Here is a 16285-nt window from a genome sequence, read left to right on the forward strand (position 1 = left end):
CCTCAATCTGCTAAATTGCCATTAATGCGACATAACATTTATTTTATTGGAAACGTTGCACATTTAACGTCACAGTAAGTTTGCCCTTACTGCATTCTTTTGTAAATTAATTCCAGGGGTCTTAAAACGATGGGCAGACACATCCCAGCCATAGTTAGACTTCTGGATTCCAAATAAATATGACAAGCCCACAACACAGTGCACACTACAGAAATGGATTGATAATTTGCCGCTCCTAACATTTTCTGAGACGTTACATGAATCACTACCATCCATAAAACCACACACCACATGACAATGTACAAACAATTGTGCAATTCATAAGGCAAATAACATGGAGGTTGAATCTATGAGGCAATGTACCACTACTTAACTGACTGAGGGAACTTAATGCTGAATTCACCTTTAGAGACCCTGTTGCATCTGGCGTGTGCTGTTGTCCAATGTCCCGTTCAGGGCCCAAGGCTGTACTCAAAAGATGCCAGGCCTATTTCTTATTTTTCTCAGTAGTAAACTGCACTGAATAACAGCCATATATATATATATATATATATGTTTTTTTTAATATATATTTCTTTATACAGTACTGCATGCTCCACATCTCAAACTCACAATGGGAGCCGCCCCACTGTCTTGCGTGTGCTTTGAAGGGTTAAGTAGGGAATGTGCCGAAGTAATGTATGCAGGACCCCCCTATGGCGTGGCCCGGAGCGGCCTGCCAGCTCAGGACAAGCTTTGTGTGTGAATCCCTCTGAATCGGTCTGGTCACGTGACCGCCCGCCCTCCAGCTGTGTGGTTGTCATTACGACACTCTTAGGATCTCGTCCTTTGATCTCGGGGTCGTACGAAGAGCCACTGGTCCAACTGAGGCTCCGCGCGGTCCGGGTGCCGTCAGATTTAGTCGTTTGGAGAATATCTACGGATACCTACGGCATCCCTACGGTAGCTGTGGCGGACCAAAAGACATGGAGGAACAGGGGAGGACGGGGCTCAGGAGCCAGTGGAGCATGACAGGATGAATTGTTCAAAATAGGTTACTGTAATCAATTAACAAAAATACTAATTCTAGTATACAACAGATGTACAAGAATAGAGCATTTGAGCAAACAAATGCCACCCATCCACTGTAAAGGATCTTGAAATGTGAGTTTTTCATGACTTTACGGAGGGATAGTGACGGCACCGTAACAGAATGCGCCAAACGATTTATAGCGTTGCCAGGTCTCTTTTCAATAGTATCTTCCCTTTGACGAGTAGTCCCTTTTTCTTTGTGGAGTGGGGGGCCACGGGGCAGCCTGACCCCCGGGATGAGGAGCCAGAGACGTGCGGACGCCTTGGGGGAGAGGAGCAGGCTCTTCTGGGCGGGGACGGTTTTTCCAACGGACCTGATGGGAGACCCGTAAGGGACAGTTGAGGGTGTTAAAAAGCCAGGCGCACCCCCCACCTCAAGTCTCTACTCCCCCCTTACGCAGTCCTCTCTGTACCTGCATGGGGTCCCCCCCCCCCCACACCACCCTGCTCACATATAGAAAGCCTGAAGAAGCTTCTATGACAACGCTACAACAGCACATGAGAGGAGCGTTGTTCTTGCGTCCTGATCGCTATGCACTTAGCGGAGCAAACCGACCGGCCGATGCTAATGAGGAACTGCTAGCGAAGGCAGGGATGGTGTACACACGACCGGGAGATAACAGTTGAGTACAGTACAGTTGAACGGGAAAGTTAGGACAGAAGTTTGATCACATTCACTTTCCTTCCTGTGGATATTTACATATATATATATATATATATATGGATATATATATGGATATCTATAAATATTCACTCGTATAACTAGGTTACAGAGAAAATAATGTCTTAGTACTCCTTTGTTGTAATCATCGAGCTAAAAGGCTCCTTAAAATTGCACTTTGGGGAGGGAATGATTGGCATGAGAATGGTGTCTTTGACTATCAGCTACAAAAGTTATTGTGCCATTGTTAACATGTCAGAATCACTATCCTAGGCTTGAAAATACCAATCTCAATTACCATTTTGTTTAACAATTCCTTGTGATATGCATTTGTAGAAATATGTAATGCAATTCGTCTTTTCATTAAGTAACTTGTTGGGGCCAAATCTTAGAGTACAAATGATATATATATATATATATATATATATAATAGAATAGAATGAAATGTTAGCACCTGGGTTTTTGCTGTTTTCCCTTATTATGTTTCTTGGTGTAACGCCAACCCATTAAAGACTTGTTACGGGTGTTATTCTGGCAGATCCTACCCGGTCCGCTACGGATGCTGAGCCTGTCTGTCAGGAGGCATGGAGGACAAATAGCTGTGCAAAGCAGTGGCCTTTTAGCTTAGCATGAATTACAGCAGGAGAGAAGAGGTGCAGGAGACGAGGACATTGTCAGGTACAACACTCAGAGAAATACAGAAGATACCATACTGGGTTGTCTAATGCATGGGTTAGGGTGGGCCGTCCGCCAAAACCACAAGACACAGCAGTCATATTCAGGGGGAGGAAAACACAGAACAGAAAGAGCGTCTGCACCATGACAGGCGGTAGCTAGTAGAGCTAGCATAGCTAACACATAATGTCTGCAAGATGATGTTTGGTAGCAGAAACCAAGGGCACCCATCTGCATTAGACCAGGGGAGTGACGGGGTGGTATTCTCTGTTGTTCACTTACGTGATGGAAACAGAGCCGTTAAGGTGTGAAATGAACACTCTTCTTCTGTTTTGCCAAGCAGGTGAGAAAAGAAAAAGAAAAGAAAAAAAAAAATGCAAAAAATGTGGTAATGGCAATTTGAAAAATTTCCACCGTGAAAATGAACTCACAAAACAACAGAAATCACAAAAACAGAAACATCCTATGACACCTGTTGATTATTCAAAACAATTGCATTATTAACACAAATAATTAGCATTATGCTCTTTTGTACATCTTTTTTTTTCTTTTCTATGAACATTTACTTGTGAAATTATTCTCTCGGGGGGGGGGGCGACAAGGGCTAGGAAGATGTTGCTTGTGGATCTTTGCAAGAAAGCAAGATACAAAACAAGGTTTTCCTGGAGCATTTTTACAAAAGACCATATTTTTTACTCGACCCCCTGTGAGTAGAAAATGTTCCAGGAGTTCATGCATCTGGAACAGAGAACATGCTGAGCTACAGTCTATCGATCAGCACATCAAAACTATTCACTCTATCGCAAAGTATCGTAGTTCTTTTTTAGTCGATCACACACACAATATATTCATAATGCATCTCACTACAATGCTAAATTATGCAAAGACACAAACCAAAATAAAACTCCAGAAACAACCTTTGTCAGCCTTTTGTTCTCTCAGGTACTTCAAAGGTGACACACATTTCATGGATACATCCTAGCTAGCGTGAGAATGCGTAACGAGTACAGTATATAATATGTATTATACAATGCATATTCCAGCCCCCGCCCGACCCATATTGACAGCAGCAAACATCCATTAATTCATCCCATCATGGTTTCTTTAATCCCCATTCACGGATCCTAGACGTCTGGACACTATTTACAGTAACGTTCCCAAGTTCGGAAAAACAAGCTTCCCGCTTTATTTTTGGGAAACGACATCACACACACACACACACACACACACACACACACACACACACACACACACAAACACGCACACACACACACACACAAAGATGTGCACGGATGCAGAGGAAGTCAACAGGAGTAGAAAAGGAGAGAGTGGTGGCGGGGTGGGGGCCGGGGCGGGGGGGGTTACAGGGGTACATATGGGGTGACAGGGTGTGTGGCGGGGGGGTCTAGTACTGCGGGGCGTGTACCCTTTTGGTCTTGATGCGCCCCGGGTGGTCCGGGGGGTAACGGGACGGCGGGTCGGAGAGGAAGACCTCCACGTCGTCAGGCACTTCTTCGAGAAAGTTGGAAGGAATGAGTCCCTTGTGTCCGTTGAGCTCCCCCTGGGGGCGCACACACACACACACACACACACACACACACACACACACACACACACCCAAACACACACACACACCATTAGTGAGCCTCTGGATGGTGGACCCCTACCCTGCCGGGCCCCCCCGACTACTGAGTCTATCCCCCATAAAGCAGCACATAAAGCAGCCAAAGGAGCTGGGTTACAGCGAGAGCCGAAGCTGCTCTACTGTGGCTTATACACACTCACTAAAGCCACCAACACAAACACATGGCGCAACCTCTGCTGTACCGTGTCCGAGCCTGGAGACCATCTTAAAGAGGGAGTCTTTAAGAGGGAGACGGAGTCTTAAAGAGGGAGACAGAGTCTTAAAGAGGGAGACAGAGTCTTAAAGAGAGAGACAGAGTCTTAAAGAGGGAGACGGAGTCTTAAAGAGGGAGACAGTCTTAAAGAGGGAGACAGAGTCTTAACGAGAGAGACGGAGTCTTAAACAAGAGAGTCTCAAAGGTAATGCACACGCGGCAGTGTCAAGGTAATTCCTGAACGTGACGGTGGTGGTGAATTATGTCTTGTTTGTCCATGTCCTTGCGCACCATAACGTTAACATTTAATTCAAATTTAAGATGTTCTCAGGCCCGTTTAGTCTCGTGTCCGTTTCATTACCAGAATTCACCTTTGTCACCAAACGCCATGGTGTCAAACTCGATGAGATAGAACAGAGGGAATGCTTGTTTAATCACTACAGCGTGTAAGGTTTCCAGCATTTATTTTTATGCTTTGGTTTTCACACAAATACAGAAATTGGAGTTTACAACACGAGGCTACGTGTTGTAAACTATGTGTTGCTTCAAAGGATGAAGGCTGTTGAAACATGAAGCTAAGAGAGGCAGCTAAGAGAGCATCAAAGGCACTCCCTAGATATAATTCATACTGGATGTCTTCCGTTGACAGTTTTTTTTTTTTTTTACGCTGTAGAAATCTTTACGCAAGATCATTTTCACGGGAAATTTGTGCTCTGCTCTAGCCCCAGAGTGAGAATGACGCAAGCGTACAGCTTCCTTTGAACTCAAATACCGTCGTTCTCTCCACTCCCACTCGGACCCCACCAGAGGTCAGTACTCACATAGTAGAAGCCGTCCTCGTCTATCTCACCGAACACCACGATGACATCCCCGGCACAGAACGTCAGCTCGGCCTGTGAGAGAGAGAGAGAGAGAGAGAGAGAGAGACGGAGAGAGAGAGGGAGAGAGAGAGAGAGAGGGAGAGAGAGAGAGAGAGAGAGAGAGAGAGAGAGATGGGTGCGGCGGGTGTGAGGTCGGACGACAACCAGGCCTTCCCCACCACAACGCTCCGTCTAGCCTCGGACAGGTTTCCTGCTCCAAACTGACGTGATGCATCCCAAGATCTGAGGCTCTCCTTCAGAGTCTCAGTGGGACGGGGGGGAGGACTGACGCACACGGAGGTAATGCATCATGTGCGTTGGCAAACACTGAAGACAGGGGGTGGGGGGGGGTTGGGTGGATTGCAACATGTTTGGGTGCAACGCTTCTCCCCTTTGAAGAATAACACACACACACACACACACACACACACACACACACACGCACCCAAACAGAAGTGAGGCAGGTCTGACCACTGTGAGCAGACACGCCTCTCCTCACGGAAACCAAACTGAGGAGGCAAGATGCTGGCTCAGGCAAGACGTGGGTGAGGGGGGCCTTGACTGAAGCCCACCTCCTCGAATCACTCCAATACATGGGTGGGCGGTGGGGGGGGGGGGGGTATACACACAGAACAGACAGTACCCTAGCCTCCATAAGAAGGGGTGGGGGGGTACACACACATAACAGACAGTACCCTAGCCTCCATAAGAAGGGGTGGGGGGGTACACACACAGAACAGACAGTACCCTAGCCTCCATAAGAAGGGGTGGGGGGGTACACACACAGAACAGACAGTACCCTAGCCTCCAGGGTGAGGGGTGGGGGGTACACACACAGAACACACAGTACCGTAGCCTCCATCACTCACCTCCTCATTCAGCCTGCGACCATCATACTGTGTCGGTGGCCGAGCCAATGGAAAGGTCAAAGTGAGTCAAACCAGGGTGAGGGGGAGCTAGCCACTAAGTTACTAATGAACATGAGCTGGTAAACACAAGAAGCTATGGTCATGGTTTGAGGGACTATTTCAGTCACAACAGTAAATTATGACTAACATTACCATTACCAAAACTCAAGCGATGCACCAGTAAAACAGACTTTGCTGAAGTTTAAATAAAGTTTTGGTGTGGGTTGCAGCAGTTTAGCTTTTCCCTTCCATGCTCCCTAAGTAGTTAAATATGAGCCCTGTTGTGTTAAATGTGTGTGTGTGTGTGTGTGTGTGTGTGTGTCTGTGTGTGTGTGTGTGTGTCTGTGTGTGTCTGTCTGTCTGTCTGTCTGTCTGTGTGTGTCTGTGTGTGTCTGTGTGTGTCTGTCTGTCTGTCTGTGTCTGTGTCTGTGTGTGTGTGTGTGTGGTGGTGCTGGAGGCTACAGGGGGCAGCGGTACCTCTACGTCCACGTTAGGAGAGCTCTCTCTGGGGTCGTAGTCGTACAGGGCCACCATCCTGCGGGTGGACATGGAGAGCTGGCGCCCGCTGCGCCGGTTCCTCTCTGCAGGCACCACACAGTCAGCATCCATATTAATAAAGACCGCTATTGATTCATGTTAATTATTACTTATTACGGTAATGATCATAAGTACTACTAATAAGCATTATCATGTAACAAATATTATCTTTTGTTATTATTGCTATCAGTTCGATTTTTACTCTACATAGCCAGTCAGTCCCTTATTTGTCTGTAGCATGTACTTAATTGTGTTGTGCATGCATGTTGTGTAGCATGTAGTTAATTGTGTAGCATCTGCAGTAGCTAGCTATCACTGCTGTGTACGGGGAATGGGGTTAGCCTGGCGATTGTCAGTACTTGCACTTGGTTCTATGAACGTCTTTACTGTACCGACAGCGATATATTGTTTCACTTCTTATGACAAATGTACTTATTGTAAGTCGCTTTGGATAAAAGTGTCTGCGAAATGCCCTAAATGTAAATGTACTCCCTCTTCCTGTACATGTTTTAATAATAATAATAATAATAATAATAATAATAATAATAATAATAATAATAAAATTGGGTTAACAATGGCATGGGTTGGGAAATAGAAAAAATATTCAATTACTACATATATACATAACTACGTACATGAATATCTAAAATTATCTATAAAAAGTATCACCTCAATAAAACCAGTTTATGATGTCTCTCAGCTGATTCACAGGAGCATGTTAACCACATTCATAATGATGAGGATGTGTTGAGCTCTCAGCTGATTCACAGGAGCATGTTAACCACATTAATGGATGTGAAGATGCTGGAAGGGAAGATGCGAAGGGATGCTTGGAATGAGAAGAGGATGGAGGTGAAGAAGAGCGCCCCGCAAGACACAGACCTCTCTTGGACTTCCTGGACCTGCGGTTCAGTGTGCGGCCATCTTTGAAACGGTCACAGTTCACTGAGCAGCCAAGCGGACAGGAAGTGAGAGCGAGTGTGAGGGGAGGAAGCAGAGGTCGAAAGAAGATAAAAGAGGTCAAATGAGAGGGAGAGAAAATAATTGACGGGTATGTATTTTTTTTTGACAGAGCAGAAACCGGCCGCAGACACGGAAAAAGACAGGAGGAGAAGTTAGAAAGTAGTGAAACGATTACACTTTTTCGGTAATTAATCCCATGATGCATTGCGTTCTACCATCCACCCGTCAACACACACACAAACAATTTAATTGGATCAACTCGACAGTGACTGAAGCTTTACTGATGTTTCTGTTAGAGAAAAGGTCAACGATCAAGGTAAACCCATTGAAATCCTTTTCGAAGGCGGTATTAGGTTATTCATAGTTATTTTAGGCACATGTATTCATTTAACTTTTGGCAATGTTTGTAAAGCGTTGGAAATGGTTGAGGAAGCTTTTTGAAGACTATGTGAGGCAGTCCTATGACACCACCAGGTGTGACTGTGAATAGCCCTAACAGGTCGTTTGAAAATCGGCCTTTTCCTGTGTTTTAATGACACCACAAGTGGGAGCGTACCAGCTAGATGGTGGTAAAATACGACCCCTTTAAGACACGTATCGCGCTGTAAGGAGCGGAGCCGGTAAGACAACGCGTCACGGGACGTATGCTAGTAAAGTGCTGTACTGTACTGGCTCCAGCCCTCACCCAGTCTCTCTACGGGGGTGTTGAGGGGGAGGAAGCCCTGCTTGAGCAGCTGCAGCATCATGTCATCATCCTCCGTCTGGATCTCGGACACCATGTTGCAGGGGATCAGCCCAGAGCGGTCTCTGATCTCAGCCCGGTAGAACCCGTCGGTGTCTTTTTTCCCAAACACCTGGTGGAGATACACCACACACACGCACACACGCACACACACACGTACACATGCACACAGACACACACACACACACACGCACGCACACGGTTGTTCAATGCGATTGACTGTCTAAGAACATCACTTCCTTTACTACCCACAACATTAACATCACGACACAGGAGAAGCGTGACGCCTCTTCAGCAGGTCTCGAGCTGGCTATCGCCGTGTGTGGTTCACTCCACCGCTGGTGTGTGTGTGGTCGTAAGTCGCATTGGATAAAAGCGTCTGCTAAATATAAACAGAAATATCATTTTGTTTTCGCATGTTGACGACGCCCTCTCGGCTAAGCACACGATGACGCATGAACCCTGATATCTGATCAAGGAGGTGGCCCGGTAACCTGCTGATTGGGCAGGTTACCGGGCAGGGTTTAAAGGCAGGGTCAGGCAGTCGCTCAGGTGGGGGGGCGGGGGCTGTAAACGAGCCGGCGTGTGACGGGGGTCGTGTGAGGTCAAGTTCAAGTTCAAGTTACTTTATTTTGTACCCAGAGGTCGATTTTGTTTGCAGTATATAGTCCTCACACACACACACACACATAGGAAAAGACATATCAAGGCACATATCCCAAAAAGTTGTACAGGTCCAGATTGAAATATGAAGTGAACTAAAACAAATTGTAAAACAACATAATAACTCCTAAACCTAAAATGTTTAGGTTGAAAAATAAAACATGAGGTCAAATATGAATAAATAGAGTACAGCAATGAGTCAATAAAAACAGCGATATATAATAATAAATAATCGGTGCAAAATATAGCTATGACTTATTCCTCAGTGTAATGGCTGCGGGGGGGGGGGGGGGGTCGTGTGAGGGGGGGGGGGGGGGGGGGTCACCTTGAGGATCTGGCCCTCCTTGAAGGGGAGCTCCTCGCGGGCGGCGTCCGGGTTGGGCGACATGGACAGCGGGTCGTAGTCAAACAGCGCCACGAAGATGCGGGTCATCTCGTCCGCCTCCGAATCCTCGTAGCCGTCGGACGAGCGGCGGGCGCGGCCAGGGCGTCGCCCGGACCCCACGCCGTACCCGTCTGGAGAAACACAGGACACACACACACACACACACACACACACACACACACACACACACACACACACACACGTGCACGCGAGAGCGCCGCTGCTACTGAGTCTCTTGAGGACCAATACAGCGTACTGAATCACTGCGTCGCTCTGAGCATCTTTATTCATTAAAACTAGTAATTAACTAGTAATAAACTAGCAATAACCTGGACATATCTGAAGTCACTCTGATTGATAATGAATTATTACATGATTTTATGATAACATTATACAATAATATTAACAATTAAATCACATCCCATTACTCTCTCTTCAGCCTGTGGTATCTTCCTATCCACCCCTCCCTCTCACACCCCCCCCAGCCAATCAAGCTACGCTAGCTGGCGTCATACAGTTGCTCAGCCATAGTTCTAGTGTTATATATATAGTTATAGTGGACAGAACACGGTCATTTGGTTTTTTTAATTCTGAAAGTCTCCCTCCTACCAACTGGGAGTGGCTCAACCGTACACATTGCGACTTTAATCTATTCTTCAGTGTTATTTCTCACTTTTATTCTGTTGTGCAGTACTGGGCATGCATGAATAGTATGTGTTCGCCTGCAGTATATTACATTTTTGCAAACAATGCTTGTTGGATCTTGACTCTTGAAATGAGAGTTACACCGTCAACAGGGTTCACACCCCCATGTCAAGGCTCACGTTGAGAGAGCTGGTACTAGCCCGCTATCTTTGGTGATCTGATGCCAGTCGATTAGTGGAAGTCAGTATGGATGTCATCTAAAGATCTGACATGCTGATGCATGTACATACGCAAACACAACCACACACAGGGAGGGAGGGAAGGACCGGCTAAGCAGGGGGGGGGGGGGGGGATGTACACCCCCATGGCCGTGGGCATCAGGGGGGGGATGTACACAACAACATAGCCCTCTGGTTCATTGCTGTTTCACCGCCTTATCTCTCAGAGAGAGTGCATGCAGGGTTGACGAAGGGTAGGATGGGGAAGGGTGAGACGCACCCTTCTGCCCGTCTGGAGACAAAGCAGCGAGGAAAACTGAGAGATGAAAAATGTAAGACGCCACGAGCGATTGTTTAATCTGTGCAGCTATTAGGGGTAGCAGCCGAAGCAGAATGAGAGGATTTTAATGAGCCGCCGTTAACACAGAAACGTCAACATGTTGTCGTGATCATGCGTCAGAACCCCACGATGCACGGCGCTGGTTGGCTGGAGGGTAATGTGACGTGTTGGTTTGAGTGGCAAGCTTGAATGTATGTTTGAAGCTAGTGCGTGTGCAGAGGGGACAGGGGGGCGGGCAGGCGGTGGGGGGGGGCGGGGCAGGGTGCTAGCTGGGAAGAGCAAGAGGAGAGGCAGCAGTGGAAGAGATGGTGGTGGTGGTGGTGGTGGTGGTTGGACTGGACACCAAGGGGGGGCGGGGCTTCGGGATTCTCCGCAGGTGCATATAAGGGGAGGGGCGGGGGGGTTGGTTGGTGGGGGGAGGAGAAGGGGAGGAGGAGTTAGGCCTCATGAGGGGAAAAGGGGCCTCTACTTCCCCAGCACTGTTCACCAGGGCAAGGCTAAGCTAATGCTACCGCAAAGCGGGGCAGGCTAGCTCACTGTCCACGGATAACAGCACCACCATCATCCCCAGCCCACCTGAGCCTCGCCGCGCGGATGCATGCGTGGGACAACAGAGAGAACGTCATTCTGCCCCCCCCCCCCTCTCTCGTTTGATTCTTCCACTCATTAGCATCACCACAACAGGTTCCGTTCAGGCGGCCACATACCATATCGATGCTCTGAGGACTTAGCCCGCCATATCCTGTGCCGAGCTACACTGCCATAGTAACCCTCCTCCTTGCCAGGGGAGAGGCCCTCACTCCCCTCACTGTGACAGTCCATGGTGATCTCTACAGGGGACACCAATCACAGTGTTACCTTCACAAGCCCCACCCACTCCCACTCCCCCTCCCGCACAAATGCTGCTTAATAACCATGACCTACCCCCCCCCCCACCCACCCACCCCAACCCCCCCCCCAATCCAATCACAGTGAGAGTCAGGATGATGAGATTGCCCTGAATGGTTAGCGAGAGAGGCAAGAGGGAGGAGGAGGAGGAGGAAGAGGAGGGAGAGGAGGAGGGAGAGGAATAGCAGGAGCAGGAGGAAGAGGAGGAGGAGCAGGAGGAGGAAGTGGAGGAGGATGGAGGAGGAGGAAGTGGAGTAGGAAAAGGAGGAGGAGGAGGAGGATAACGAGGAGGAGGAGGAGGAGGAGGAGGAGGAGGAGGAGGAGGAGGAGGAGGAGGAGGAGGAGGAGGAGGAAGAGGAGGAGTTTACAAAGCAACAGATCTTCCTCTGGAGTTACTGGGCGTAAAACAGCAATGCCTACGATGCCATGGTGGCTGGCAGGGTGAGCTCAGACACCGGCACGCAGCACAGAGAGACATCCAACTGCAACTCTCAGAGCAGTGTTACCCTTCCACGGATGGAGATCTAGCATGGAACGGTGCACAGCGATTGGGTGGGAGCCCTTATGTGTGGGATGTGCAGCTAGACCAGTATAGGGGGTGAGTCACAAGGTCTTTAGACACACGCTGTCTGTGGCCCCCCCGGGGCCGCCAGCAGAGTGGAGGCAGTGACCTCCTGGTGTGAATCCCAGACACCACCACTAACCGATGGACGGGATGGGCCGGCGCTGGTTGCCTAGGGCGCCGCTCCTCCTCCCTGAGTGGTCCAGACGGTCCGAGTGGCCGTGGGACGCAGAGTTCCCGATGATCTTGAGGGGACGGAGAGACGAGACACGCAGTGGATCAGAACAACCGCAACGCGGCATGGGAGACCAGTCACAGTGTTTTGAAGAACAATGACAAAGAAAGGACATTAAAAATAATAATAATAAGAAGAAGAACAATGCACAGATGATTACGAAACCGTAAGGGCAAATGTCTGGGCCTCCATTTGTCCTTAGGCAGGGTAAATCAAAAAAAGATATTAAAAAAAAAAGACTGTTGTAAACACAGAGGAGAGACCAAAGAAACCGATGAGCCGCCAACACAAGCCTCCGTGGGCTCGGGGTCGGCGGGCTGCCGGGGGTGTTTAGCTAAAGACCATTTGCTCCTGTTGGTTTTGTTCTGTGCATGTCAGCGCCTCAGCAGCCAGGGAAGCCAGACAGACAGAGAGAGAGAGAGAGCAAGAGAGCGTGATAGAGCGAGAGCGAGAGCGCGCGCGCGCGAGAGAGAGAGAGAGAGAGAGAGATGGAGGCGGAGGAGAAGAGGAGCGGAGATGGTGTGGATTTGTTACAGATGAAAGCAAATGAGTCAGTAAGGATGGAGAGCATTAGCATTAATTAACGTCAGTAAGTAAGTAAGTAAGTGAGTGAGTGAGTGAGTGAGTGAGTGAGTAAGTGAGTGAGTGAGTGAGTGAGTGAGTGAGTGAGTAAGTAAGTAATGCAGTATGTAATTAAGTAAGTAAGGAAGGAAGGAAGGAAGGAAGGGAGTGAGTGAGTGAGTGAGTGAGTGAGTGAGTGAGTGAGTGAGTGAGTGAGTGAGTGAGTGAGTGAGTGAGTGAGTGAGTGAGTGAGTGAGTGAGTGAGTGAGTGAGTAGGTCAATGGATGAGACACATGTCTGGATTTGGACAGGAGAAAATAACTGCTGGGCAGTAGCAAATTCAAAATCTAATTCTATATTAAATCACAATGTCCAAGCCTATAGTTAACAACTGATGAGAGCGATTGAAATGAAAAGGGACGGGCATGAGTTGAAGACGGGCTGAATGAGCTCAGGAGAGGGAAGCAGACATGCTGGCGACCCAGAGCAGGAGGGGGGTCCGGCACTGGGGGTCTACACGTAAGAGGGGGTCTTCTCAAGGCTGTGGCTGAGACGGCGACAGAGGGCAGCTAGAGAGGGGAGAGCCCCCACACCCCCCCCCCCCCCCCCATGCACTGCACAGAGCAGCAGCCCCGGGGTCGACCTGCTGCTCAGCCTTCCAGTGGCCATGCCCTCTTTAGGAGACATGAGAAGCCAAAACCCTTTGGAAATGGCCTTTAGGTAACCAAAAGCTTCACCGTGAAACAAGAAAACAAAAAAAAAAAAAATCAAAAGGAAAAAACATTGCACCTGACGCTCGTGGCAGGCCAAGCAAAACACAGAAAACAATCGCTGGAGAACAACCGAAAAAACATGAGACCACAGAGTCAAGTCGAGTTGAAAAAAAATGAGAAAAATAAACAGGGTTGGAAATCAGGGCGATAATGGGGGGGGGGGGGGCGTGCCCATTATATAAAAGACAGAAAACCAAGCAAGGACAACATTAAGGAGGACGGCATGGCGGCAGCTTGCTGATGGAATGGACGGGAGGAGGAGTAAGGAGGAGGAGGAGGAGGAGGAGGAGGAGGAGGAGGAAGTGGGGACCACACACCAGCGGCTGCTCCCGGCCCAGTCGGGACATGGACTGGGCCCTAGCCTCCCTGTGCGGGCTGTAACACACCCTGTCCAGCTCGTTCAGCCAGCCCTCGCTGCGGGCGCCCTCCCAACACAAGTCTCCCCTGCGGCCCGACCCCGCGCGCTCCCTGCTGCGGAAGTCCCCCGTGTGCACCGACTGGGCCGTGTGTGGCGGCGGCGGCGGCGGCGGCGGCGGCGGCGGGGGCGTGTCCTCGCGGTAGTCCTCCTCCATGCTGCACTGCCGCGTCAGCGTGCGCGTCCGGCGGCCCATGGCCAGCGCGCGCCTCTCCACGGGGCCCTCGCAGTGGATGATGCGGACGGGGCCCCGGGTGGCGGGGCCGGCGTAGGCGTAGTAGTAGCCCCGCCCCAGGGAGCCGCCCTCCTCCTCGCTGCCGCAGTCCAGCCCGCTGTCGGGGCTCTTGGTGCTCTGGCGGCTGGGCCTCCCCGGCCCGCGCTCCTCCGAGCCGTAGCCGTAGCCGTAGCCGTAGCCGGCGGCGAAGCGCGGGGAAGAGCGCTGGCGCCGCAGCAGCCGGTCGTGCGAGCGCGGCTCCTGCTGCTGCTGCTGCTGCTGCTGCAGCTGCTGCGGTGGCGGCTGCTGCTGCTGCTGCTGCTGCTGCAGTTCGTGTTGGTAGGCGTTGTGGTGGTGGTGGTGGTGGTGGTGGTGGTCCCGTCTCTGGGCGTTGGGGGTCCCCGGGCGGTGCCGGCCCCCGGAGCCGTCCTCGTGGCCCAGCCCTCGCTGGCCCATGGCGTCGTTCCCGTCGGGCTCCTCCTCCGCCACCTCCGGGATGCTGTGGAGCCGCTTGCTGCGGAGCGGCTTCTGTTTCACCACCTCCCGCTGGAGGTCCCAGTTGTCCCGCTCCTCGGCCAAGTCCTGCCGCCTGTAGTATGCCTTTGCGGCCACAAGGGGGCGGCGGCGGCGCGAGTTCACAGTCCCCAACAGAATCGGATTCGGGTTTGAGCCATAGAGTTCAATCGAGAGCGTGTTTGAAGCAGGGGGGTGGGTGTGATTTGGTTATAGTTTATAGTGGTTATAGTTTATAGTGGTTATAGCGGGGGGTGTTTTCAGAGGTTTGAGAACAGGCAGGTAGGGAACAACACAGCGTGAGAGCAGAAATGAACCGGTAAGGGAAAGACAAAATAAAGACAGAATTAGTTCTTTGTAGCAATGCAGTTACACATGCAGCGTCTTTCTGTGAGGAGGAAATGGCATGCTCGGACCAGGAATCTGTAGAGGAAGTTCACAGAGCTACTGGTGTCCTAACTGTAAGAGACCAACAGGAGGTCAATCCAACTCATAAAGAGAAAAATAAAAAAAAGTGTTTCTGGTGAGGGACACCACAGACAAACCAAAAACAAAGAAATAGAATCACAGCCATTCGAGTGAATTAAAACCAAACGACGGCGCTGAGTGAATGCTTGTTTCCTTCAGGCCAATGAGCAGCACGGAGGCCTTTTCTCCCAGCAGAGGCGTGGTATTTCTGTACACACAGGTGAATTGGACTGTGGCTCTGTTCTTTTCTGAATGAGAAGGTGCCGTCAGAGAAGAGAAACTCAACTAGTGAGGTAATGAGGTAAGCTCATTATCCAAGCTGATCCAAGCTCTGGCATACATTAATGGAACGTGTTAATAATCAAAATATATATGCAAATGATATATATACAGTACATATGCAAATAAATGTATATGTATATATATTAATCTATGTATATATTTATATATATATATATACGTGAGGAGGTAGTCGAATGGATTATGTGGTAATGTGAGGGTTTAAATTATTGATAGTTTGTTGATGAATGGATAAACTTCAGCCTTTGTTGTTTCCATGATCAACGTGTGAAAAGAGAAAGGCTGTCAACTTGTTTTCTGATTAAGATCCCCCTGATTTAGATTAAAATCCTATTTTTTATTCACCATCGCCCTTTCATACAAAAACACGCTCAAAACGTCCAATGACAGAAATAATCATATCCATACATCTACATTAAGAAATGCATGAGTACATGAACACCAATCCATTTAAGTACTCACTTAAATGAGATTCCCATGCGCACGCAGTATGCCATGACTCTTTTAAACAGAGACACAACATTGTGTTTAGCAGCGGTCTTCAAAGGGGGGGGGGGCACGCATTCAATGACCACAACGAGGGAGGATGGTAGGTTTGGGTGGGTGTGGCGGCTGGGGTGGTGGGGTGCTATGGTGGGGGTGTACTGGGGGTTGGAGGATGGGGCGGGGTAGATGGGTGGTGGGGGGGTGGTGTGGTTGGATGGTGGGGTTGGATGGTGGGGGGGGGGGGGGGGGGGGGGGTGGTGCCAGATCAGTGAAGGGCTGAAACTCACGTGCAACAGATTTGTGTCTCAGATGTCAGATGTGACGTGACATCAACAGCACACTGGAACCTAGACATGTTCTCAGG

The 16285-nt window shown here is 49.5% G+C and overlaps 1 protein-coding gene across 1 annotated transcript in view; it reads right to left on the reverse strand.

Moving 5' to 3' along the window:
* Window positions 1–2707: 2707 nt before the first annotated feature.
* The window catches only part of rimbp2b (RIMS binding protein 2b), a gene marked incomplete at both ends in the record, with an annotated part of 58937 nt that continues 45359 nt past the window's right edge, over window positions 2708–16285 (reverse strand). Inside the window, 12 exons of the mRNA XM_084468215.1 lie at window positions 2708–2734; window positions 3834–3968; window positions 5067–5138; window positions 5975–6001; window positions 6491–6594; window positions 7433–7495; window positions 8199–8367; window positions 9244–9434; window positions 11214–11336; window positions 12099–12201; window positions 13843–14433; window positions 14545–14754. Coding sequence (XP_084324341.1) covers window positions 2708–2734; window positions 3834–3968; window positions 5067–5138; window positions 5975–6001; window positions 6491–6594; window positions 7433–7495; window positions 8199–8367; window positions 9244–9434; window positions 11214–11336; window positions 12099–12201; window positions 13843–14433; window positions 14545–14754 — 1815 coding nt within the window. The remainder of the gene's footprint in view (window positions 2735–3833; window positions 3969–5066; window positions 5139–5974; window positions 6002–6490; window positions 6595–7432; window positions 7496–8198; window positions 8368–9243; window positions 9435–11213; window positions 11337–12098; window positions 12202–13842; window positions 14434–14544; window positions 14755–16285) is intronic.

This window comes from Micromesistius poutassou (genome assembly GCF_964030765.1).
Source record: "Micromesistius poutassou genome assembly, chromosome: 5".
Taxonomy (NCBI): Eukaryota; Metazoa; Chordata; class Actinopteri; order Gadiformes; family Gadidae; genus Micromesistius; species Micromesistius poutassou.